Source organism: Lonchura striata, chromosome 3, assembly GCF_050655825.1.
Source record: "Lonchura striata isolate lonStrDom1 chromosome 3, ASM5065582v1, whole genome shotgun sequence".
In the NCBI taxonomy this organism is placed as follows: Eukaryota; Metazoa; Chordata; class Aves; order Passeriformes; family Estrildidae; genus Lonchura; species Lonchura striata.
The window spans coordinates 18,410,454-18,436,936 of NC_140705.1; the positions used below are offsets into that span (position 1 = coordinate 18,410,454).

At 38.2% G+C, this 26,483-nt stretch overlaps 1 protein-coding gene across 2 annotated transcripts in view; it reads left to right on the top strand.

Annotated features, from left to right (window-relative positions):
- The window catches only part of LOC144246076 (uncharacterized), a 183,418-nt gene that overhangs the window by 80,315 nt on the left and 76,620 nt on the right, over nt 1-26,483 (top strand). For both annotated transcript variants that reach the window (XM_085574560.1, XM_085574559.1), the window contains exons 3-5: nt 40-6,458; nt 7,511-7,580; nt 20,688-20,760. In XM_085574560.1, the coding sequence (XP_085430686.1) occupies nt 6,433-6,458; nt 7,511-7,580; nt 20,688-20,760 (169 nt within the window). In that variant the 5' untranslated portion in view covers nt 40-6,432. The remainder of the gene's footprint in view (nt 1-39; nt 6,459-7,510; nt 7,581-20,687; nt 20,761-26,483) is intronic.

Below are 26,483 nucleotides of genomic sequence, written 5' to 3' on the forward strand. Positions count from 1 at the left end.
TTTACTTTGTTTTAAAAATGTCTTATTTTATTTCTGTAGCTACTCTGGTGATGGAAGTGAGAGTCTGGATAAAAATGTGCCAGTTTCAGTGCTGAGTGAACACTGAATGAACACTGAATTCACTGGCTGCAGACAATTGATGGTCCCTGACCCCAAGGCCTCACCCCCTCCTCCAGAGTGGGCAAGCAGATTTTGGTGAGTTTGATGCAAAATACAGCCTAAGTACAGCCTTTCCCCACATCTCTGAGTAGTGCATTCTATCCCAGTGAAAGGTGTGCTGCTTCAATGTGTTGCCACCTGAGGATGGTCTCAGGCACAATTTAGTACTACCACGGCTCTGTGTGTATGTGATTTGGATACTATTTGAATGTAAAACTACAGAACTGTACCATTGTTATGTTTTTACCTCAAGACAACTAGAGTGGATTCATTACACGACGTAAAAACCAGAGCTTTTGCAGTGAAGACAAGTTCAGAGTTGAGTGACCTTTCATGTTTTGTTTGCCCAGAAAGTTTGTATCATCCCAGAACAGTTTTGTTTTCCACCTGATGTTCTGTCTGTGCTGGAGAAAAGAGAAAGGTAATTCAACTTTGCTCTTGTTTTTGTTCTTTTTTTTTATGCTGAATAAAAGACCTAAGCTCTGTTTTCTGGCCTTTGCTTTTGTTTCACTATTTTTTCACACCTGCTCTGTCATCCCATCTTTCCTTTCTTCTTGCATCCCTTCTCTCTGGATGATCTCTGTTCCTGCAGTGGCAGTTCCCTGCAGGAGGAGGGAGGCAGCCACGGGTCTTGCCCGTGGGTCTGCAGCTCTGGGGGTGTGTGGGTGCCTCTGCTGGGGTGCAGGGACAGTGAGAACATTTTGGTCAGTGTCACAGGGTGCAGGTGGGTTTCCTCTGCAAGCAGAGGCCTCGCCTAAAATCATGAGTTAAATGACATTTCTCTCAAAGGAAGCACAGTTGCCATCTTTCAATTACACCATCTGATTTCAGACTCATGGCTTACAATGAAACTATAAATAACATTTACAATTTCTTTTGCTTCATTTGTATTTAAGAAACATATTTATTACATAAACTCTTCTTTCTAGCAGTAATTCTACAGCTATGTTTGCAATAGCAGCTCCCCTGCTACATTACTGCAATTATAATAAATTATTGAAGCAGAAGCCTAAATATGTACCTAGCCTACTCTTTCAATTTTAATTCCAATTTAAATATTTTATATAGTTTTCCTATAGATTCTTCATTGATGGCTAGTAATTGCACCAACACAGAAAATATAGTTTTGTTTTGAAAGATGCTTTTGGAAATTGTACCAGGATGGTTAATTATTCAAGGCAAAGAAACAAGTTGAGACTGTCTGTCTTCACCATGTCAACAGGATAAAAGAGAAACATTGTTTGTATCTAGATGGGTATATGAAGCCCAGTCATAAATTTGGTAGAGCAAGGAGGGAATAGTTAGAGGCATGCCTGAGACACACTATGAACATCTGGTCTTCAATGCAGAGTTTCCGCAGTTAGAGCTATTTTATTAACTGGTTTAATTTGAAGTAAGAATAGGAACAGAAAAATAATTGCTGTCACCCATACTCTCAGTCCTAACCCCTACCTCTCCTAGTTTTCTAGTCAAACCATATTTCTGCTTTCCTTTAATATGTCTTGTCCTTTTCTGTAAGAAGCTGGACTCGATCATCCTGATGAGTCCCTTCCAACTCAGTAATTTTTAATAATAAGTCATAATTTACTAATTGTATGGTGAAGGGAATGATAGTGATGTACCAGCAGATTATGTAAATCAAAGAGAAGGGGGTGTTTGTTTCAATATGGTATTAGTTTTTGGTTTGGTTTTTTTTTTGTATTTTTTCATTTTAAGAACCTGTACCTTACCTGCTGTGTAATACATTTCATTAGCAGTTATCCAGCACAGAGGGTCAATTTCCATTGTAAGCTTCAGATAGGAAATGGCAGGTTTCAGCTTACCTCTTTACTACAAGCTTCTATTGTTCTATTAGCAGCAAACTCCCAATAAATTTGAAGAAGAAAAATGATCTTTTTTTAATTGCCCTGTACTAAAGTATATAATTAAGCTTTATATTAAAATAATTAAAACATGTAATGAAGAATGCAATTTTTATGAAGACATGAATTCAGAAAGTTGACATGAATTTTCTAGATGTAGCCTAATGAATAAAAGTAATAATTTTGCTTAAATTTTGTTATCTGTGAGAGGAATAACACATCTTAATGATATGAGTTTTCTTTTTAATTAGCTAATGTTTTGTGAATAAATTTATGTTGCCCAAATAACAAACATAAGAACTATAACACCTCTCCTCATAGAAAACTGGGCACAAGAGTGAGGCATGTATTGAAGAAAGCATGGCTGTGATAGATCATTATCTGACAACTATTTTAATAACTATTTTAATGACTGGTTACCTAATTGTATACAATTGCATGCAATTAAAATATTTTTAGTTGAACTCCTTGCTAGTATTATATCTCTTCATTTTACAATGCTTTCTTTACAAAATGCTATGGAAATGATAGGATTCAATTCCCATTCAGAGAGTTAGAAACAGCTTTGCAGTTTGGTGAAACTTCAAAACTTTTCTTATTTTCACAAAATAAAGCCTCAACTTTTTGAAGATGAGAGAGGATATGAGATTGGAGTGCTCCAGTGAGGAACCTGGACTGCAAGAGAACCAGATTCTTAGCATGGGTCTTTTTAAAGGGACTTCAATTTCTGTGGCTGTTACAAGCACAAGACTATTCTCTTTCTTGTCTTCTGTCTCTGTCTGCCTCTCTCACTCTCTAATTTTGATCAAAAATTCTGTCCTGGAGCAAAGAAACCTTTCTCAATGAAAGTTTCATCTGAACTTCAGTGAAAGGTTGTAATTTCAATATGCTGGCATTTTTGGCAGAGTTGACCAGCTCTACCTATGATTACATATATATAAATTCAAGTATCCGCTGCAGTAAGGAGCTGAGTAATCACATAGTTGTTAGCTACGACTTTATTTTATTATATTTTGATGTATTACTTCCTAATAAATTGGAACTTATAAGTGACGCATTGCTTAATAAAACTCAAACCTAGAAGTCAACACATCTGTGGGAAGCCAGGCTATGGGTAATCCTCAAGCTAAAGCTACTTAAGTTTGTGCTATACTGGACCTACCTCATTTTCACACAGAGTGTTATTCCCTGTGACTGAGTTGGTGAGTTAAAGAAGAAAAAAATTCTGTGACAAAGGCAGCCAGCAATACTCTGATGGCAGTCTGTAACTTCTGTTCCTTTTCTGTTAGCACTTTGTATACATTCATCCTTTAATGTTCAGTTCCAAAATTGGATAGCACATTTTCTAGGAGGATTTTCATGCTCATTGATCATAAAATTGACCTTAGCAACTGAAGGTGCCCAGTCGTTTGTTTATAGACAGGCCCACAAAGGTATTACAATGCTTATCTGTGAAAGCTAAACTTCAGCTAGTGTGATATGTAAAATCCAAGATAAAGTGGTTAATATGACAATAAGAAAAGGCTTTGATGGAATCAAAGGGAAGTGTTTCACCTCATTTGGGTATGTAATTTTGTTGAAATGATGATGACAGAATCAAACTGTATCTTGTTCATTAATACTGTTATTTGTAATAAACCCTTTAATCCTGGGGAATAGCTTTGTAAATTATTTTAATGAAGGATGTTATGAAAACTAAGCAGATGCTGATCTTTCTCTACATATTGTACATAGCCTAGTTCAGAGGATGCTTAGGCCAATACTGCAGGAGGCTCTTTTGAAAATTAGTTGCTCAGAGAGTCAATCTGACTGCAGTCTTGTACCAAAAAGATATTTAATACACTCCATTTTTGTTTAACCCTCCTCTTTGTCTTTTATTTTCCTTATAAAATATCAGTCCTTAACAAGTAAATGTCATAGGAAAATACCATATCAATACCATCTGCTTAAAGATATACTGTACAGTACTTTTAAAAGTATGTGCAAATGGAGGCAACATTTTGAAAGAAAGATCTTTCTCTCTCACTGCACATTTCATTCACCACTACTGTGATTCCAGTGCAAAGACTGGATTTGAAGGAGAGCTACAGGTCTCCTTTATATAAATTAATTTTTTCAGTTCATCAAGAACAGAGTTCACTGTGAAAATAAGAAAACACTTAAGTGGGTTTACATTTCAGTGCTTATAGATGCTAAAAGTCATCCTCAGTGCAATGACCTTTGCTTAATAATTGTATCTTATATGCATCATAATAAATTGGAGTACATCCTGCAGCCACAATCATAATAAACATCAGCAGCAAATTAAATTTCTCACAGTTTTCCCTGAAGTACCATTCACCTTTTTCCCTCAGACCCAAAAAAAGCACTTTCCCATCTCAACCAGTCTTTCCAAACACAGAAGCTTTCAGCAGAGAACTCTGGCTGCCAACTTTTCTGAAAGTTTCCTGGTGCCCCAGTTGCAATGGGTGATAGACCTCCACAGGCTTCCCAGGGAAATGTGATCATTTCTTGCCCAGCCTTGTGTTCTCAGCACCATCCAATTAACAGTGGACCCCGACCAGCAAGGGTATCCAGCAGTGAATATTATTGGGAACCCAACTGAGCTCCTGCTGGTAAGGTTTCCCTGTTTCCCTCTGCACTCTAAATACTCTCATTGTTTATTCATAGAGTGAAAGATTAAAGCCAGAGAGGGCCACTGTGATCATCTAACCTCTAATCAGAAACTTTTCAATTTTTTCAACCTTCTCCCTCACTTGCCAACATTAGATGTGGATGCAGAATGCAGTTCACAGTGACCCATTTAGAATTCCACCACACCCCAGTCCTTCTGGGCTTGCTCAGGTATCCTGGTTTCATGTTCAGTACTATCTGCAGTGAGTTTTGCAGGACTAGTGTCTGCTCTCCAGTCCAGTTTTGAGCCCTGTCCAGACACACTACCTCAGTTTTATGTCAGAGGAAAACTCAGATGTTTAAGATGCATATAGATCCTTGTAGCAGAATTCAGAAACAATTAACTGCATTGAAATTTGTGTAAAATTGTTCAGACCTATATCTGAAAACTCACAAAGACTGGCATCATGAGTTTTCAGACAGTCTTTGTTCCCTCTATCCTCCTTTCCTTTTTGTCTGTGTTTTTTTCTTTTAATTTGTATTTGGGTTTTGTTTTGTTTTGTTTTTGTTTTTGTTTTTTTTTCTTTTTGCAATAGAGCAATTGCTCTAACATAGTTTAGAGCAGTCTAGGTTTTCATAGTGATAAGTACCCACAGTAGCTCAAGAGACAAAGCTTGAGGAGGAAACCCACGAAGAAAATTAAATGGGTCCAAAATGAGCACTCTGCAGACCTCAGGATGGCAAAAAACATTTTTAATTGGCTAATTGCTACTGGAACAATGTGCATTTAACACACATCTGGCACTTTTATGTGAATTGGTTTGTATCTGGATGATTCTGAAATGGGACTGTTGGCAGTCCTTTGTATAGATGTATGTTGAACTGCTATATTGTATGCTTAATTCTGGCAAGTCAAAGCCTGCCCTGCATGTTTCTATTTAGATAGACAGGAGTTACTGATATGAGTATGGCATCTTAAAAAAAAGATACAGGATATTCTTCATACCTTTTCTGAAGGATAGAAAAGCCTTAACAGTTGATAGTGATCAAAGAAGTTCAGGAGTCATTAATGAAAAGGAGCCTCTACAGACGCCCATGGGAAGTCTGTGGTGGAACAGATGCCCACCTGTGGCCTTTGGAAGACCCCATGGCAGAGCAGATGGATGTGCCCTGAGAGAAACCACAGCCCATGGAGAGCCTGCACTGGGGTAGGCTCTTGGCAGGAACTGCAGCTCTTGGCAGGAGCTCACACAGCAGCAGGTTTCCTGTCCGAATCTGTGGCCCATGGGGAGCCTAGACTGGGACAATCCATTCCTGAGGGATTACACTCAATGCAGACCACTCACACTGGAACACTTGTTGAAGAACTGCAGCCCATGGGAAGGACCCATGTTGGAGATGTTCATGAAGAACAGCCTCCTGTGGGAAGAACCCCACACTGGAGCAGAGGAAGAGTGCAAGGAAGAAGGACCTCAGAGGCGAGTGTTATGAACTGACAGCTCTCATTCCCCATCCTTCCTTGGTGGAGGACGAGAGGGAAACTAAGCCTGTTGAGGGAGGGATAGAGTGGCTTGATGGGTACTGGGAGGCCTGCCAAGGTCAAGCCACCACAATCAAAAAGGTATTTTGAATGTAAAGAGAGCTGCAAGAGCTATAAGACCAAAGTCAGGTTTGGTACCAAAATGGCAAAGCTGTCTTCCTTTACCAAAGCACACCGAATGAGTAGCTATGCTGCTCTCTTCCAGGCTGCAGGTCCAGGTGGTGCAGCTTCAGGGGTGCAACTCTGACTGACACAGCAATGCCTCAGAAGTCAGGCCTTAGCAGGTGACATTTCTGCTAAACTCATGGCTCTCCCTGGCTTTCTGAATCTCTTGGCAGAACTTTGCCTATTGATTAGCATATATAACTGGGAATCAGGTTACCTAGAGTCTTTATTTCTAGCTAGGGCACAGGCTTGAAATGCCAGTGGGTGGGTGAGGTGACCTTTAGTGAGACATCTTGGGTTGTTCTGCCTCTTTGCTGTAAAATAGGAAAAAAGTCAGTAGGGATGTAAAACAATACGTTATTATTTATAAAGCATTTACTGATCTGTAGAATACAAGTGTTTTACTTTTTAGTAATTCTTATTCTTGCCTTACATTAAAACTGCATTATTCTTGCTTTTATAATAAAAATATTACAAATATTATAGCAATTGATAGTGAAAAATTAGTTGGTTCTTGCCCAATGATGCATTGCAATTTCTATGCAACTACTAGAACAATGAGAAGTCTTAAGAAGAGGAGTATAGTACTTTTCTTCCTCTCTTGCCTTTCAAAAGATTTTTAAACCTGTAATGTGAAGGGATGCTGTGTAATATCTTACCAAATCTTATCACAGAATTAAACACAAAAATGCTAATTGAAGCATATTAGCAATCTATGAGGCTTCAAATATGAGGCTCTCTTAGAATACTGAAGAATAATTTTTAGTTCAGCAGTCATCTAGTTTGGTTTTTCTTTTTCACTGTATCCCAATGTATCTATATTTTATTTGGTAACTTGATAATGTCACCATGACTGTGTATAATTTCAAATATTATTAAAAATAATATTAAAAACAAGATCTCACCAAGAAGCAGATAAATATTCTAGTGACAGCCTATTTTTGAGGCCAAAATCTTTTCTCCCACAGAAATACTCTTTTGTTTTTTATGGGCAGGTATTTGCGGTGTAACACAAAGCTTTTTACCCTTCTGCCACCTAAGTCAGAGGCTGAATACATCTGAGGTTGGGGCTGCTTCTTTCCTTCAGTAAGTCCTGAAGAATGACCTGTTAGCAAAAATGTTGTCTTTTGCCATCACTTATTCTAGTTACAGTGTTATTTCTTTTCTACAGATTTTGCATTGTTTGGTGTGTAATGGATCTTTTTGTCATCAGCAGATGGATAACAAACGAATGGAGAAAGGTGCTGTGAATAGTATTGCAGAATTAAGCATATGATTATCAAATACCTTTGATAAGCCACAAGGAGAACTTATAAAGGGGTAAATCAAGAGATTTATTTCCTAGATCTCCTTTCTTTTTCATAGAACAATGAATAAAAATATCAGTGTGTTAGCACCTGAACTATTATGTAGGTCAGACAGCAAAAAGCTTATTCTTACGTACTTGTGGATAACCTGCATGCAGTGTACTGTGACATTAGTATGGAGAACTCAAGAAGAATGGAGGATCTTGGACAAATGTTAGGTTCTTCTTTTATATAAGATGGAAATTCACATGCTTAAAAAAAATTGTTGTAAAATATGCAAGTACCTGTTCATAAACTAGGCAAAACCCTCTGAGTGCCAAGCAGTATCAGTCTTTAATTTTAGACTGGCATTATAACACCAGTAAAAAAATTTCGTAAAAGCCAATTTAAATACAAGACTTCAGTAAATATTCTGCCTTTTCTATGATTTTCTAGTCTGAGTTTCTTGTGGTGCATTTATATTCATACATCTATCACTTCATTAACAAGTTTTCTTCTATAAATTGACCCTAACTGCTACTGTAAAATACAGTTTAAATGAAGTGTGGCTTTGAGACCAGGAAGATTATTAAAATATTAAAGTATATACATTGAATCATATGAATATCTTTCTTGCTAATATTTCGAGACTAAATGCTTTTTGTCTGAATAACAACCTTTAATGGACAAACTTGCAGTCTAAAATGTACAAAGCTCCCTCTAGATCTGGTTTTTCACTGGTTTCCATCCTTCCATCACTTATACATCAGAAAAATGGATTTTAAATGACATCACTTAACCTAGTGGCCTTTGATACTCATTTTACTTAAATACAGACAAGTGGTTAAAGTACAGAATATAGGAAAGCTGCATCCCTTGTTTTTTCTGTGAAATATGAGATGGTGGTAGAAATTAATATATTCTGTGTGTAACTAGCAAGCTCAATTCTTGGTGGGAAAGTTTGAAAAATTGAAATAAATTCCTTGTAAAGCCATAAAAAATAATATCTCTGACTAAGCATTCATGTACTCAGAAGAAACACCCACAGGAAGTGCTGGAGATCCTTGCAAAAATATCCATTGCCTGACAAGTGGATCACAGCAACTTTGTTAGGATTTTATCCTAGGTCCTTGTGTTTTTCATACTAATTGTCACTCCAATACAAAACTTGTAAAATTATTTTGCACACTAGTGAATGGATAATTAGTGTCTTCTATTAGTACTGATGTTGATGAAAGAAAATTCCTAATTAGTTTAAATATGCACCTGTACACCCACAGACAAATTCTGGTTTTTACCATACAAGTCTCAGTAAGATACTCAGTGACTAAGTACTGTATAAGTTGCTGAAGATTCTGTGACCAGATGGTTCACGGGGCTAGTAATGGATTATAGTGCTTTCTAGCTCCAGATTGCCAGTTCAAATCTGGGTCAGGTTGACACTGCCTGAAAATTATTACTGTTTGGTGGCTTATGTGAAATAAGTTGAAGACCTCAATACACTTCCTAAAGGCTGGGTTAATACAACACAAATGTCACCAGACGATTGTTAGTTTCAGGGCTCAGGCAGAATCACAGTGAAGTCAGTGGAAAAACTTCCATTGATTTCAGTGAGTATTGAATTAGGTCATAATTATGGAGAATGACTCCTTGTGCTCTCAGAAGTAGTTGTTTACAAGGGGGAGAAGGATGCTCATGAACTGTTCCTGGGAGACAAGTGGTGCTGCCAGCTAGGATGAAGCAAGAGATTCTTATCTGTCCTTGTACTCATGGAGGATGAGTATACAAGGATGGGCCTGGTCCTGACTGAAACACACTAATCCTCCTGAATTTAGGTAAAAGTGGGCTTATTCTGCAGAGTGATAGAGTCAAAATATCTCTGAAAGTTTACATGATCATTCTCTTTTTAATCTTGGTGCTAATTAACAAGTCACTATTGATTAGTGACCTATATTTTTTGCAGATCACCTGCCCTCACCTAAGGATATTTTTGGTTCTGTTTGAAGAGCAAAACTCCTTTGAACTCCTCAGAGAATTACCTGGCTTCAGTCTAGAGTGCCTTTTTTCACCATCCAGGTTCCATTAGTGCAGCAATGAATGAGAAGTGACTTGATCCTTGGGGATAAGTGCCATCATAGGCAAGAAATATTAGATATTAAAAACTCTTTAGTTTAACTGACTGGGAATTTAAACCAGACAGGTTAATGTGGGAAATTAGACACAGTATTATCACAGTAGTTGATTAGCCAGTGGATCAAGCCATCAGGAGAAAAAATGGAAGAATTGCCATTTCTAGCACAAGTTCAGATACATATTCAGAAGACATGCATTAATCAGATGTGCCACTGGACTATGTCCAATAACACTGTTTGTATTGAGACAGTAATGTAGTATTATTGCCATGGGAACCACAAAAAGAAATCAAACTGGGCTGCTAGTCTAGTGAACTACATATATTTACCCCTGCTTCTGCTCTCTGTTGAGCTTGGGTTTTAGTCCTTCTCCAGAGGCACTCAAGTACAACTCTGGTTGTATACTTAATGTACCCCTTAAATTAAATTAATTCAAATTTCAAAATCAGCTCTTGCCAATACAGCTGAGAACAAAATATTTAACTCATTTGATATATTTATATAATAAGAACACCTTTTAAGTGAATGAAGGAAAATGTTGGATGTAGTTTTTCTGGATTATGCTGAAGCTTTTGATACCATTCCTCACAGAACCCTTCAGCACAAGTTGTCCAGCTGTAAGACAGGCAGGTGCTCTGGGTAGGGAACTGCCTGTAGAGCAGGGCTTGAAGGGTTGCAGTATACACTCAGATGGTGACTGGTGACCAGCAGTGCTCCTCAGGGTACAATTCCAGAGCTAGTTCTGTTCCATACTTTTATTATGATCTAGTTGAATGCACAATTAGAGAATTTTCTGATTATACTAAACTGTGAGATATTGACTGTCTCAAGGAACGAGAAGCCTTGTGGAGAGGTCTAGAGACTGGAGCATTGTGGAAACATTAATGCCACTTAACAATAAAAAAAAGCCAGATTCTGCACCTGGTATGGAATAACACCAGGCACAGGTATGAATTAGGAGAGGAGTGGTGGGAGAGCAGCCCTGAAGAAAGGCGTCTGGGGTGCTGGGTGACAGCAGGCTCCATGTGAGCCTCCAGCCAGGAGGGCAAAGCCCATCCTGGGATCACCAAACCCAGCACCACCAGCTGGCTAAAAGAGGTGATCGTCCCACTGTGTTCAGAGTTGGTGCAGCCTCACCTTCAGCATGGGTGGAGTTCTGGGCCACACCACTTAAGGATGCAAATGTCCTTGGATGCATCTCCAGAGGACAACAAAGCTGGTGAAAGGGCTGGAAGGAGCGTCCTATAGGGAGTGGCTGAGAACTTTTTTTCTTGTCTCATTTGGAGAGATGGTGACTGAAAGAAGATCTCCATCCCTTTACAGCTTCCTGGGAAAAGAGACTAGGGGGAGGATGTGCTGAGCTCTTCTCCTGGTATCCAATGACAGGATGGGTGGGGTTGGTTCGAAGCTGCATCAGGGGAGGTTCAGACTTAACATTAGGAGGCAATTCTTTACATCAAGGGTAGGAAAACACTGGGAGCAGCTTCCTAGAGAGGAGCCTGTCAGTGTTAAAACAGCATTTGGACTATGCCCTTAAGAACATGATTAGACCTGATCTGCCCTGAAGTGGCATCACAATTGGACTAAATTGTTGCTATGTATCCTCTCCAACTGGACCTATCCTATCCTATCCTATCCTATCCTATCCTATCCTATCCTATCCTAGCCTAGCCTAGCCTAGCCTAGCCTAGCCTAGCCTAGCCTAACCTAGCCTAGCCTAGCCTAACCCAGCCTATCTCTCCCAGGCAATAAAACTATAATTTCTTTTAAAATCATCCCTTTTGTTTATTTTTTATCAAAGCTTTTATGCTTTTATATTTAGTCATATTTTATATTTAGTCATATGCTGGTGACTTGGGGATTTTACATTCTAGTTACATATTCTGAATAAAGTTTCAGTTTTGCTGTTTAATTGCTGTATTTTAGAACCCCTCATTTTTTTACCTGCCTAATTTTTAGCTTAGAGGAAAAAAAATCTGACCAGTTTATTGTTTATAATAAATGGTAAAAATTGATACTTTCAGGAAGCACTTATCCAACAGGAGAGCAAAGAAACCAGATTTTGGGACTGGGCCATGAATAGAAACAGCAAAGAGAAAACAGACAAAAATATTTTCATTGTAGATGAGGTATAGTATGGGTGTTCAATTTAGTCTTGAGATTAAGAGCAAAATAATCCCTAAATACAGTTTGTATGGAGCAAAAAAATGAAATAAATAAATCAAGGAAAAAATATGGTATTTGTTTAGGCTTTACTGTCTCAAATAGGAAAGCACAAGTGCTTTAAATGTAGAACATACTGTTATCGTATGTTGTATGTTCATGAAGAGATGAAATCACATAACATAAAATTCACATCTTCATTGGGATATCATCCAGCAGGTGAAGAGGGGTGAGAAGCAGTTCCAAATTCAATACCAAACATTTGGATGAAAGATTATGTTCCTATCACCAGAAGACATCAGACACCATGATATAAACATGAATATAATTTAGGGCATGCATTATTTTGTTTTTTCTCTGTATTTATTTAGTAATGTGATAAGTGATGATAGTTCTTAATGAGAATCATAGAATCATAGAATTATCTGAGTCGAAGAAGACATTAAAGATCATCATCTACTTCCAATCCTTCTGCTATAGACAGGGACAGCTTTTATTACATAGGTTGGTCAGAGCCCCCTCCAACCTGACTTAAAGGAATTTCAGACTAGGGGCATCTGCAGCTTTTCTAGACATATGATTATGTTTTTTCTGTTAAACATAACTAGGTTTTAATGAAGATAATATAGATCACTTTACTGCCTTCTTTGCATGAGTATTAACATAGTATTGTGCATCAAAAAGTTTAGGGTGCCTGAATCATGCATAAAAGGAACCTGTAGCATTGTTTAGATTTACACATGAGCTTAGGGAAGTCTGTTGTTCAGATTCCCAAAATGTTTCAGTATCGTATATTTAACTTCAGATATAAATGTATTATGTTTCTGTGTGTGTATTTATGTATATAAAATATGCAATATGAAATGCCATTTTCTTTGGGAAGCAATTACATTCTCATTTAGCCAAATCATTTAGAATAGATTTACATAAGAAAATAATTTAAATGTGATATCATATTGTTTGGTGAAATCTTACAAAAAATTCTCCTTTGCTTTAATTATCTTTTCTGTGGTACTCTCCCTCCTTCAACTGTGCCAGTAACTTTTAAGTTTGTTAATTGGCAGGTGTGAGGATTGAGAACACAGGATCTGTGTTGAATGATTACAAGTCCTGGGTATTTCCCTTGAAGATACACCTTTTCCCATATGCCTGTGTCATTTCTGTTTACATGACCAACAGCTGACAGAGTCTAATTGTTTACTGAGAGATACTAAAAGTGTTGGGGATGTCATGGATTCATACTGTGTTTTTCAGAATTTGCCTGACCTATAAAGAAGGAGGAGAAGAGACTACATAATGTCTTCCTGAGGTGAACTGAGGTACCTACAAGGAACGATTGCCAATACAAAGCCACCAAATGGGTTATTTTGGGTTGGGCAAACACTACAGCTGGGTGATAAGAAAAATGTTATGCTACAGTAGAAGTTTTTTGCTTATAACATGAGAAATAGAGGATAGCTAATAATTTACAGACATATATTTGCTGGGGTTAAATTATTTGCTGAGCTTTGCTTCTAATTATTGATTCTCTTTATCTGGCCGTAAGTCTTCTTTTCCCAGCTGTCTGCCCACTTATTTCTTCTTATTTTTTCCATTACTTTTTGTAGGATTTCTCTTAACATGGAATTATGGTTAGAGCCATGCTAAATAAGCATATATGTGAGTAATTTCAAACAGGAGGGTCATGTGAATCAAAGACTAACTTATATTGGACATATATTTTAGCTATGTATAAATTCATGCAGACAGTGAAAACCTGATCAAATTAAAACTTCCATCAAAGTGAAACCTCTTTGAGCGTCAAGTGAGTACAAGTAAAATAAGAAGACAACCATAGACTGTAGCAATCAGTGCTCTGGATTATAATGAAGTAAGACCTTGCTGGCCATTCTGTGTGGTAGGTTTCTCTCTTCTTTATGCCAAGTGTGCACAGAACAAGAGAAAAGCAGATCAGAATTCTTTTAACTCATGGAAGGACAAATAAAAGTCAGTCATTGATATCTCTGTGAAGACAGTACAACTTCTGTAAACATTATTTTGCCATAATTCTGTCTGGTCTTTCTGCTTTAGTTTTTGACACCAGGTTATATTAGAACTGAATTATATTTTAGGTGTTTCATAATGGTCTGTTTCACAGTTCTGTGTGAAAAATTACCTGTGTGTGTATGTCAGAATTCCCTAATAATTCAGACATATTCAAAATTTCATGTATTGTAAATTTAGCTAAAGAAAAAATACTGCCAAAAATCATATTCAAAAATTCTATTCAGTAGAATACTCCCTCATGTAATATAGCTTTACCCTGTATATGATAATTTCCAGAAAAACAAGACCTATCAGTGAATGAAAAAAGATCCTTTAGGTTTTCATTCCTGTTTAATGAAGATAAGAATTAGAAGAAAAACAGTCATCTGGAGAGTGAACAGAATTTTGTAAACAGTCATGTCAGCTTAACATTACTGCTACCTAAATGGGAAATGTACGTGATATACATATGCAAAAATTGGCAGGTAAACATTGGCTTTTTCTGCTGGACCTAGAAGATGGTTGAAAGCCATGTAAGTGCAGATAGGATGATTCTGAGTAAAACTTAATCATCCTTGTCATTAACTGTATTTATGCTGTTTCTGGTTCTTTGAATATGGGCAGTGCCACATTGTGCCATGCATAGTCAAGTGCTCTCAAGTTCTACTTCAAGAAGATTGATTTTATCTACAGCCTCAGATTTATGTGCTTAATTGCTCTCTGGAATTGATTACGCTTGTTTTGAAGATACAGGTTCTGGTTTTGATGATGGAAGTGTCTTGGATTAACTGGCAGTGTCTAAGACTTGAGTAGAATAGACCAGAATTTGTTATATGTAATGATCAGAAATTTGCTAACTCCTTCTGAAAGTACAACATTCATTACTCTGGCTTTATGAAATTCCACAGGCAGCTAGTAATTAACACCCTCACCGAGATCAGGACTGATATGTGGGTTGAAGACAAGTCTGGCTTCTAGACATATCCTCATGTATTAGTTTTTATTTACATGTAAGAGGAAGAGGGATAAACAGATGTTAAGGAAGCAGCCTGGTGATGACTATGAGAAAGGCTGATAGAAAGTCTCTTGGAGCTGCCCATTGCCTCTTGTTCTGTTGCTGGGCACTGCTGAGCAGAGTTTGGCTCCCTTTTCTGACACCTTCCTTATGATACTGACAGACAATGATCTTACTCCCTCTCAGTAGCCTCTTCTTGAGGGGCTGAACAGGCCCAGCTCCATCAGCCTTTCCTTATAAGAGTCCAGTCCCTTAATCATCTTTGTATCCCTCCACTGGACCTTCTCCAGGAGCTTTGTATCTTGTCCTGAGGAGCCCAGAGCTGGGCAATGCAGGTGTGGCCTCATAGACCCCTTTAGTTCCCTTCTGTGTAAATCTTCAAATATTCTGAGCTGCTTTTTGATATTCTTCAGATATACCTCACTAGGGCTGGGTAGAGTGGCAGGATCACCTCCCTCAACATGCTGACAATGGTCTTCCTAGAAGCACTGGATTATTTCAGTCAAATATTTACTTCTCAGTAACTCAGTACCACCTCTGTAAAACAAGCATGGAAATGTCAATCTGATCCATGCAGGGTTGCACAAAGTCTCAGAGATGCTGCAGTCCTAGGCTGACAGGAGTGAAAGCATGAGCCAGCTTGGAACTGTCCATAAAGGACAGGGTGGTTGTAGTTTCTACACGAGAGTTCCACAACCTTCTTTAGACACCCAGGTTAGATATTGGAACTCATAGATTCCATACCTAGCTAGTGTAGAAAAAAACCTGCCTCCAAAGGGCATTTTAAAACATAACATTAGTGAAGCTCGCATCCTGAACTGTCATTTGAAAAGTTGTTAATTATACATAAATGCTTCTGAAGATGTGTGCGCTTTGCATTGTGCACATCAATATGCTACAAGTTAATACCTACCCCAGGGTTTCTTTGCCTCTTCCCCAAAGACTACCTTAGATTTGACACTAATAAGAGATTTGTATGGCCATGAAAAAAAAGGGAACATTTTAAACTAGTTTTCCCCAGCCTTTCGGATTGGTCATGAAATTTTACATTGCTTCAGTTGATAACATCAAAAATATTCAAACTAACCTAAATAAGATAAATACCAGGAAAACACAAGGAAATGGATAAAATGTTTTAAGCACAGCAGCATTTTGGGGCTCCCTGAGTTCCATTATGTATTTTCTGAAGTATGGCATCTAAATTTTTTGCACTTGTTCAGAGCTTTTAGAAGGCCCTTGGTGATACGTGAGAGATTTTTGTACACAGCTAACATGAACACTGAAGGACGAATAGACCCCTTTAGTTCCCTTCTGTGTAAATCTTCAGATATTCTGAGCTGCTTTTTGATATTCTTCAGAAATTTAGCTGGAGTATGGTTGAGAATTTCAGTGTGATAATCCCATGTTGCTAGTGATATTATAAGCAATATTAAATGTCAAAAATAACAAAAGACAGACTGTCTTCTTTTTTTCCCATTCCAGTAAAAGAAATAGTTATTCAAGTTATTCAAAGAAGCAGCACATTTCACAGGTTCTGGTAGAAATCTAACATCAGTGCTTTATAATTTTTTTTTGCATGCAGTCAGACTTAGCTGATTTGTACTTATTTTATACATATGTCAGGGTCACCAAAGGAAGTAAGTGCTAACCTATCTCATAGCATGTGACTTGACAGAAAATATTATAGGTCACAGAATCCAAAGCTACTGGCCACCCACTGTGCTGCATTTATTACTGGGAAACCTCATATGAAAGCTGCCACTCTGACCAAGCCTGTGCACAGAGACCCAGTAGTAGCTGTCACTCTTGGAGAAGTCGATTTCTATTGAAACTACAGAAAATACAAATAACAAACAAGTATCTGGACTGCAAAATAACAGCCTAGTTAGAGCATTTTATAAAATATTCTTATCCACATTGAGCTGGAATGAAATTCTGTGGTGTGACAAAAGGTTTATGAGCCATATGGGGCTTTTATATTTTATTTTAATTTTTTTTAATGAACACAACCTTATTTGCATTGGTAGTGGGTGAGAAGGTTGGGACAAGAGTTAAAAGTGAGCCAAAAAGGTATTAGCAAGGCAGCTGAGCAATGATGGCTGAAGTTATGGCTGTTTTGAGCTTTGCACTTTTGGAAGGTATTCAACTGCCTTCTGAATTAAAAATCTAGCAAAATGTAGGCAGAGGATAGACAAAGAGCTGGGTATAAGAGGAAGGTGATAAAGATCTGATCTTATTTACATTGTGTCTAGAATTGAGTTCTTAGTTCACAGTTTTCTTATTTCCTAGTCTACTTCAATATGTAATAAAACCCATGTCTTTTCAGAATGCTGCTAAAAGCATCCTGGCATAGCTTCCTGGTAGATTTTTTTTTTTTTCAAGGCTCTGCAAGCCTTGATTTTGGATACAAATGCAGGGGGCCTGTTAAGTGCTAAGATTTAAAGTTGAACCAAGCATCCCTTTTCCATCAAAAATATTAGCCAGAAAATTATTTAAACCAAAAATATTTGTTAATTCTGTTAGATTTGTCAAGCCCTTGGAGATAACGAAAACAACAACAAAAAGGAAAATTTCTCTTCTGAAAATCTGTATTATTTCAGTCTTTTCAAATAAAAACATCTTAGTTTTGCCAAATGAGAGATTTTAATATTGGCCTTAGAAAGAAATTTTTAGAAAGGTTTTGCAAAATATGACACAAACCAAAATATTTTGGCTGACCCACTTTCTGCTGTGGCCTCTTGAGCAATTTAACAATGTTTATTTCAAGCAGATCCAAGGTGGGATTTTTCTTTTTCTTTTTCTTTTTCTTTTCTTTTTTTTTTCTCCTTCCTAACCTTTAAGTTTTGAGCGGTGTTAAATCAACTTTGATATATGTAGCTCTGCACTAAGATACCTCATAAACACTTCCTGCTCTCAGTGTTTTATAATGGTTTTCCTGTTTTAGTGCTGGCAATTTGACCCGTTGCAGTTTGCAGTAACAGGGTTAATTTTCAGTTTAGGGCAACAGGGACTTGTGTGGCATGACTTAAGCTGTAATCACACCCACCAATGAGGCTGCAGGTCTGCAAAAGCACATTTGTCTAGGGCTGACTGGATATAAGCTGCAAATATCTAGAGCACAAATATATTGTTACCATGAAGACCCTAACCCAAATTCCAAAGCAGTGTATTTTACTCCACTTACCACATTTTGGTATTTAACTGCAATATTTTCTAGATGCTTGTCTGCTGTTCTCCACCACTATATCTGTTCAGCTCAAGTGGCTGCAGATATTAATTTTTCCATTTCAGACAAAGGCCTAGTCTAGTCAACAACTTTGTACGTGCTTTTTGAGTTGATGAAGTATAGCAAGCACTGTTGGCTTTTCTTGCTGAGCACATGAATGTCAGGACTGTGGAAAGAGGCTGGCTAGCAGGTGCCTTGGGACTAGGAGTGACAAGGACGCTGGTGAAGTATTCCTGCTTGGGACTGCTGTCAAGAACCGATCAGAGCTGCACAGCGATTGGAAGAGCAAAAATGTGATCAAAGTATTGAATCAATGAATCACTCCAGAATCTGAAACCTTAGTCAACCTGACCCAGAGGAGGTTTTGAGTTTGACTAAGACTCCTAATGTTGGAAGAGGTTTGATCTTCTTGGTGGCCTTGTGTGAGGTCTCCCTCAGAAGTTATTAAACTATTTGGCAAGTCCTTCTGGGGAAAGTGATGCACAACATCTGTAGCACTTCATCCTGCTAATAGAGATTACCCTGCAGGTGGCAAAATTTTGTACTTTAAATGGTTGATCTGGTTTAGGTCATGGATTACTTTTGGCTAGAGACTTCCAACAAATCTGTTTAATTCAGTATAGGCACTATATGTTCCCGTGGTAGGGATTAACTGTCCATCTCTCTCCTAAACAACGGTGATCTAAATATAATCAATTTTAAACATCTGTCTTCTTCATATAAGAAATGTGTTTCAAAACTCCATTGTGTATAGTGGTTGGAAATGACATGCAGGAGTTTACTGGTATATGAGGCTGATTTCTGAATTGTATCTCTGGCATCTTTGTGCTGATATCATTAGGAATTTGGCTGGGCTGTTTCCTGGTATCATGCATATGCATAGAAACAGACCTGAGGTACAAAAGTGTAATACTTTTTGTTAAATTTATATGTGAGATTAACGTGCCAACCAATAAGAGTGCAATTAACTTTACTTGAGTGCAGTCAAGAAAGGATACGGATGTAAAATTTTGTTAATTTGTATTCCAGGGGTCACTTGATCCATCCAACTTACCTTTTCTCTGTATTCATGGGATTCAGGCTTTTCTGACCTCCTCTTCTGCTCATCCTGCATCTCAGGGAGGTCATAGTTATAGCAAAACCTGCTGCAGTGAATTGCTGCTGAGAGAGCATCCTGGCCTGCAGTGCTGTTGAGAGGATGCTCTGTGCTGCCATTAATGGTTTTCCATATGTGGAAAGTCTTCTCATATGGAGAGTTAGCTTAGGTGTTTTGCACTTTTTTGACCATTGCTCAGGCACACTTATGAACTGGGTATCAAGGTTTAGCATTCCTACCACCTTGCTTTGCCAGGACTGAATTTGAGTGCTTGAAGATAGTGACTTCTTTTGGTATAGTCACAAATGCAAGCAGAATGTCCACTAAGAACATAAAATATTTAGTGATAATAACCCAAAAGGGATGGATGGCTTATGCAACAGCCCTACCCCAAATTAATATTGCACATGTATAATGAATCTACTCTTCTGCTTTTCTCTCCAACAAAGCTATGAATAGCTTGAATTTCTAGGGGAAAAAAAAAAAGGAAAAAAAAAATCCCTGGTCAGCCCTGTGGTGCTAAAATAAATCTTTCTTTATCCTTTAAGCTATCAAGTTCCAGCTGTTCCCAGAGTTCACTGAAGTGTCAAGAAGGAATTGCTTTAATACGTTTATAAAGAAATATTTGCTCATACAGACTGTTACTCTTTGACTGTTGTTCAGGGAACATTGTCTCTCTACCACCACTGCCTGTTTGTCTAGCTCTTAAGCAGTTCACTTTGCTGCCCACCATGAGCCATCGTTTCCCAGCCAAAATGGTCATGTATGATTTTCACATTCAGAACCCTGACTGCCAAAGTTGGATCATAGCCTCATGACCTATATAAAATCTGTTATCAATTTCCTCTAGTTATGAAATATAAATTATTAACAGACCATCAGAGTCTGTTACACCAACTATTTAATGATATTTTTTTCTTTAAACAGTAGAAACAAAGATATTACAGTGATTATTTTTATTCTGCAACCTAAGTGGATTAGATTTATTACTGTTGTTTTAGGTTCCACAATAATGTAGATTTATTTATTGCTAGCTTGGGTTAAAAAAGGGAAAGAGGTGTACACAATCCTTCTACGCACATCTGTTAGATTAGAACACGGGAACTCTGGTGCTTGCTGTTTACTCCTTTGACTGCTTCATTGCACTCAGGCTGGAGAGTCAGAATAGTGCTGGTGGGAGAGTACAACCTCTGCTCACAGTAAATCATGGCAGGCAAGCACACAACTGACTGTGTAGTTATGTCCTAACATAAAAATAAATGCCAGTATAGAAGCTACAGATACATTTTCCAAAGACTCTTGTACAGAGATATGCAAATCTGCATATCCTGTTCCTCATAAGGACTAATAGATACATTGGGCACTTTAAGAGTGTACCTAATTTTTTTTTTTTTTAAACTTTTAGGATGATAGGTTGGAAGTTTGGAAGACACTGAAGGATTGGAATTCCTGTCCCTGCTGCTGGCAAACACTTTGGGGTAATAATTGCTGTAGTTTCTGTTCCTTCTCTTCCCTGCAGCAATAACTTGTACCCTGACTCCTCCCCAGGAGCATCAGTGCAATCTGGTTGCCCACAGGCCTGGCCTGAACAGCAGAGAGGAGAGACCCCTGGACTGCTCTGCTGCCCAGCAACTCCTCATGCCTCAAGCTGCTAAATGGTGACCTATTCACTGGCTTGGGCATGGTCCAGTGGGTGCTGGCAGGTTCAGAAAGCCTGGGAAGATGGCAGCTGAAAGCAGTAGGATGTGCTGTTTCTACCTCTCTGCTGCTACAGTGTGGGATCCCACAAGTGGACACAGGTCTGTGAGACTAAGTGTGCATATCATGAAGGAGCTCAACGGCTGAACTAAAATTATGTGTTTGAATGTTATTTTGTTAGTCAAACACTTTTTCTCAAAAGAAATACGATTTTCTCTGGAAGCCAAGGCAAAGCTTGATTGAGTAGTGCATTTATACTGTTTAACTGGTTAGTCTTAGCAGTCTCACAGGACATATTTTTAATTTCCTGCCCAAAATGCCTGTGTGATGTGTGGCATGTTTTTAAGCAGATGTTTTCACAGAAGATGCACTGGTGCTCCTACAATGAGCATATATCTGGTTTGCAAAGTACCCTGAGATGCTCTACATTCCCTATGGGAAATATTGTCTATGGCTTGCATTTGTCTAAGGTTGGTTGATTCCTTAAAAATCCTGGGATGTTCTATATAATGATTTTGTAGTAATGACTGCTGGTTTTCATAATTTTTTTGTATGTCAGTTAATTCTGGCCTTGTGACAGGTCAGTTCTTTCACACCAGAGTTCTCCATCATTGGCTTGACATACAAGCATTGACTCTGCTTTTTAAAAAGTGTCTAAAACACCATACATAATTATCTTTCAAAGTCATAGAGTCATTTTTCTGCTATGAAAAGATCCTACGAATTTTGCCTACTGTAGGCAAAAGACATAATTATCAGAATGAAATGTTCAGAGCTTTTGTATAATAATTTCTTTTTTCTTCTTATTTTTGTGAGCAGGAAAAAATCCCCACAACATCACTTTAAAAATCATCCACTTTCAGTTTTGAACTACTATTCATGAATCAGCAGGAACATGTTATGGTGAAGAGTTGATAAACAATGTACATGTTCTGCTGGCTGCATTTAACACTACAGCTGATTTTTCTTTAATTTGGAGAGAAAACTTCAGGTTTTATAACTATATTTTTATGGACAATTATTTGTTCTTTCAGTATTATGCACTTTCATTGGAAGTACGACATCGAGTCACACCACATCCAAATTTAAACCTGGATGTGAAAGACTTTCTGGTGGAGCTCTGAACAGGATCCTGGAGCTCTAATTTCTCATTGACAACACACTATACTGGACTACAGTCACTTTTGCTACCTTTAGTATGCATTCCACATCCTCAGGATGGCTTGGCATCTCTGATACGATAGTGTAAAACTTCCAAGCAAATATTTATGTGAGAAACAAGCAATTTAACTGCAGAGCAATAGTAGTTTGGGTTTCTATTTCCTTAGAAAAACAAGGACCAAACTCTTACCAGATTAAATAAAAACCCACTTTCTTTGGGTTTATGCTGTTGTCTGCAAAGAATTCATACAGTGATTTGGCCTGTTTTCTGAATCATGAGCTTCTTTGAGGTTTACATATTGTTCCTGTTCCACCCTCCTCTCAGTTAAGTTGAAACTTGATTTCCGTGATGTCTTTCATCTTCCTGAACAAATAGCAGTTGCTTCTGTTGTTCTCTGTAGTTTTCCCACCTGACTTCTCTCTGTCTTGAGCAGCTGAGAAAACTAGATATGCCATTTCTGATTCAGCAGGGGTCTCATTTTCACTGTACTCACCCATTTCTCTTAGTTCTTCTGTAAACAAAAACTTCCTTTGCCCTTTCTTCCCTTATGGCATTCTGTGTTAAAGACTCTAATTTTTCTTTCATTTACAATATGATATACCATGTCTGCAGTAATTTCATAGTTTCTCCAATACCTGGAGGCAACTTCAATATAAACTTTGTAGCTGGCATATCTCTTTGCTGTGCTGCTCTTTAACTTCCCATTGCCTTCTGGGACACATAGAGGCCTCATTCTGCAGTCACTCCATTGTCACACCCTTCTCTCTTTGACTTTGCAGCAAGAATTTCCATTTATTCTGCTGGAAAATTGGAGTCCTTACTACAATGGATATTGCAACAGCTGCTCTTTTGGTTCAAAATTCCACAGACCCATGAGAAAAGCAAATTTGTTTATGTTATGCTAAACAGCTACTGCAACAAGTACCACACATTTCATGAAATGTGATGTCAAGGTGCATAAAGGCTTTCAGAGGTGGATATTTATTAGTATTAGAGGCTGAACAGCCCAAGCTGCAAGTTTGCTTCTGTCACTATTTCTTCTTTCTGTACCAAGTGCTCTGCACTGAAGCTGAATGCACTCAAAGGTCCAGCAGTAGTGCCTGTGGGCTTTTCTGTCCTGCTTGGGGGAAACTAAGGCATTATATTTGTTTTGCCTCTCTTAGCTAAGCCTAACCTCTAAAATCACAAATAAAATGTATTAGAAAATTAGCAAAGTATTTATTCCATTTGTGATATTCACTTGGCCCTGCTCTCCCCTTCACATACTGCATAGTGCCTCATTTTGGAAAGTGAACTTCACAGGGAAGTATCCTGGTTTCTAGAAGAGAGTCAAGAGGATAGAAGGTCACAATCCCATCTATTTCTTTAACACCACTGCCAAGACCACACTACACCATGACTTTGTGGTGAGAAGTTGTTTTTATACAAAAACTATTATGCAATAATAGTTTTTATATCATTCCTTGACCATGCAAGAGTCCAAAGCTTTTAAAGATAAATGTTATCCTGAAATGAAGCATTATAGTTAGTTGTTTTAAAGATCCTATCATTATCAAAAATATTGTAAATTATGATTTCTCTGTTAGTCTTTTGGACAGTTAATGGAATAAAATTTTCACGGGATAGATTCTTTCACCTTTTAGGGGGTCCTGAAAACAACATACAGGAATTGCTTTATTCTGTGCAGACTTGCAGTCATCTCCAGACTAAAATACAGTAAAGATTTACCATTTATGTATAATTTTTTAGAAAGAACATTATGGCAAATGTCATTGCAGGAGAACTGCAAGGGGTCCTTTGGTGAGCAGATGTAAATTTCTGGTTGGAAAGCGATGAGGATAGCTGAGCAGTCTCCCAAAACTGCAGCATGGGATTGTCAGTGTTTCTGAGCTCATTGCATCTTGTGTCCTCCAGCATCATGCTGCTGTTTCTACTCAGCTCTGACTCAGAAAGGAGAATGTCACCTTCTGAGTCACGGGTGTCCTCTGTCACCTTGGGTTTCACTGGAAATTTTTAATGCATGCAGAGGTGTAAGGTGGAGTCAGACCAGCTTGTACTGTAACACAGAGGGGCCACAGTTAGCCCCAATTGCTTTGTGAATAAGCCTAATGCACAATTTACCAGGCAGAAGCAGGACTGGAATGTGTCTGCAAGGCTCCCCTTTCAAAGAAGACCTCTCTACAGCCTGGGCCACTGTCCCCACACTCTCCAACTTTTCTCTTAAGGACCTGGGCTACTAGCTTTAATTTAGGTGGTGTAGAACATATTGCTGCTCAGCAACTCACTGAAATCTGTGATCTACTGTCATTATTTCATTTCAGTGCCTCATCGGTTCCTGATGTGCTGGCTGATACATTAATAATGTTTTTCACATGCATTTATCACTCCCAGGCTTCATGCAAATGTTATGGGGACTGCAGCTGGTTTGCAAACCAGGTAGAAAGGCTGAGGCTGAGCTTTGCAAGCAGAGACAGCTGCAAAGAAGGATTTAAAAGGATTTAATCTTGGCCACAGGCGAAAACCATGGCTGTTAGGTTAGACATGTAAAAGATCAGTGCTTTTGAGGTGAAGGCAATGGCCAAATGACAAGTGGTGCATGTGTCAGAGAGGAGTCCTAGGGAACTTAGAGACTTGTATACATTGGCTGCTTAAACCCAAGGCCACTTGATAATGTAAATTCACTCATTTTACCACTTTGAACAGGAAGTGTTGTTTTATAAAATATTAAATTTTAATCATTTGACCTAAAATCTTTCTCACTGTCAATGAATGATGGATTTAGTGGATAATTACACTAATTTATTTCCAATAAATTTCAAATTAAATTTATATACTGAGGAGAGATTTGATTTAAAATCTTGTTGTTTTGTCCCTCGTTTGAAAACTTGTTTGCAATTAGTCAAGCTGTCAGGTAGCCAGGGAATGTGGTTTTTTATTTATTTATTTTTATTGAGGAGTTGTGGGGGAAGGAAAGTTATTTCTGTAAGCAGGTGGGAATGCCTCTGGTAATCCTTTTGTGCAGAATGTTTCAGATCATAGTTCACCATGAGATAACTCTTACATTTTGCTTTAGTATGTTTTTTCCAAAAGTACTAGTGTTAATCACAGGTCATTTAGTAGCTGCAAGTCCTTTTAAAAGGAATCAGGGGCCTGAAAGTAGATGCAATCTTTAAATCCTGCCTCTCATCCTTCCCTCCCCAGGCCTGTGAGCATGGAGTTTACTTCTTCATGTCCTTGGGACTCAGCTGGGGCTGGTGCTGAGCAGGGGCTGTGTGTTGTGCCAGGGCCAGAGCTGCATAGCAAGGTGTGATCCTGCAGTCCTTGCCTAACAAGCCTCTTGGCCACAACATTTACCCAGAGAGAAGATTAGATTAACTCTTTTATTTTCCAGGAAAGCACTCTTCCTGCTCATTAGGGCTGCACCAGCAGCAGGGACCAGAACAGGAAGATTCTAAGGGAAAGCAAGACTTACCTCACAAGCAAAAAGCTCACTTGTTTTGCATGAAGGGTCTTGTTGTATTTCATTGCCTGTTGATATATGACTGCTAATATCATTCACTCCATGCAAAAATACAGAAGTCATTCTGGGAAGGGCACTGTGGCTTTACTACAGAGGTACTCTTTTCTCTGCCTCAGCCCCTTCCTTGTTACTAAGAATGGTTTTTTCCAAAATTTTTGTTACCAGAATTCTTTTTTCTCCTTTTTTAACACCCTGTTGATTTTCATGTTATATCTGCCCCTGGCCGAGGGATCACTTTATAGTACACTTTTGTATAGCAGTCTGGAGAAAAGTTTAAGCTATAAATTTTAAAAAGCACAAAAATCATACGGATGTTTTATGACATGGTCAAATAATCACTGTCCACAGTGTTAGAAATGTTATTGCCCTGTGTTTTCTGCTGCTGCCCCTAAAAGTCAGAAAAGCTGGGTTTATCTTCAGGTGGTTCCAAATCCATCTGAATCCAGCAGGGTTAAGTTGGACCAGGAATGCAAAACATGTTGAAGCATGCAGAAGCCTTTATGGGTCAGGACTGCTTTCTAGAATACCAGGGCCTATATGACGTTATGAAAGGGTTATCAATTAATGTAAGGATCTTCAGTTCTGGAAAAGAGATGAAAACATGTAAATAAATCAACATAAAAGTGAAAAAAAGGGAGAGTGAAGATGTATTTACACCCTGCTGAATTCTTATTGTACAGCAATCTGTAAGGTAACAAACAGAAAAAAAGTCATGGACTTTCATTGTCCTTATAACATTAATGAGAAAATGCTGATAGCAGTTGCAATGGTTTAAAATTTGCAGCCAGACACTAAGAAGAGGGTTCTGTAAGCTTGCTTAG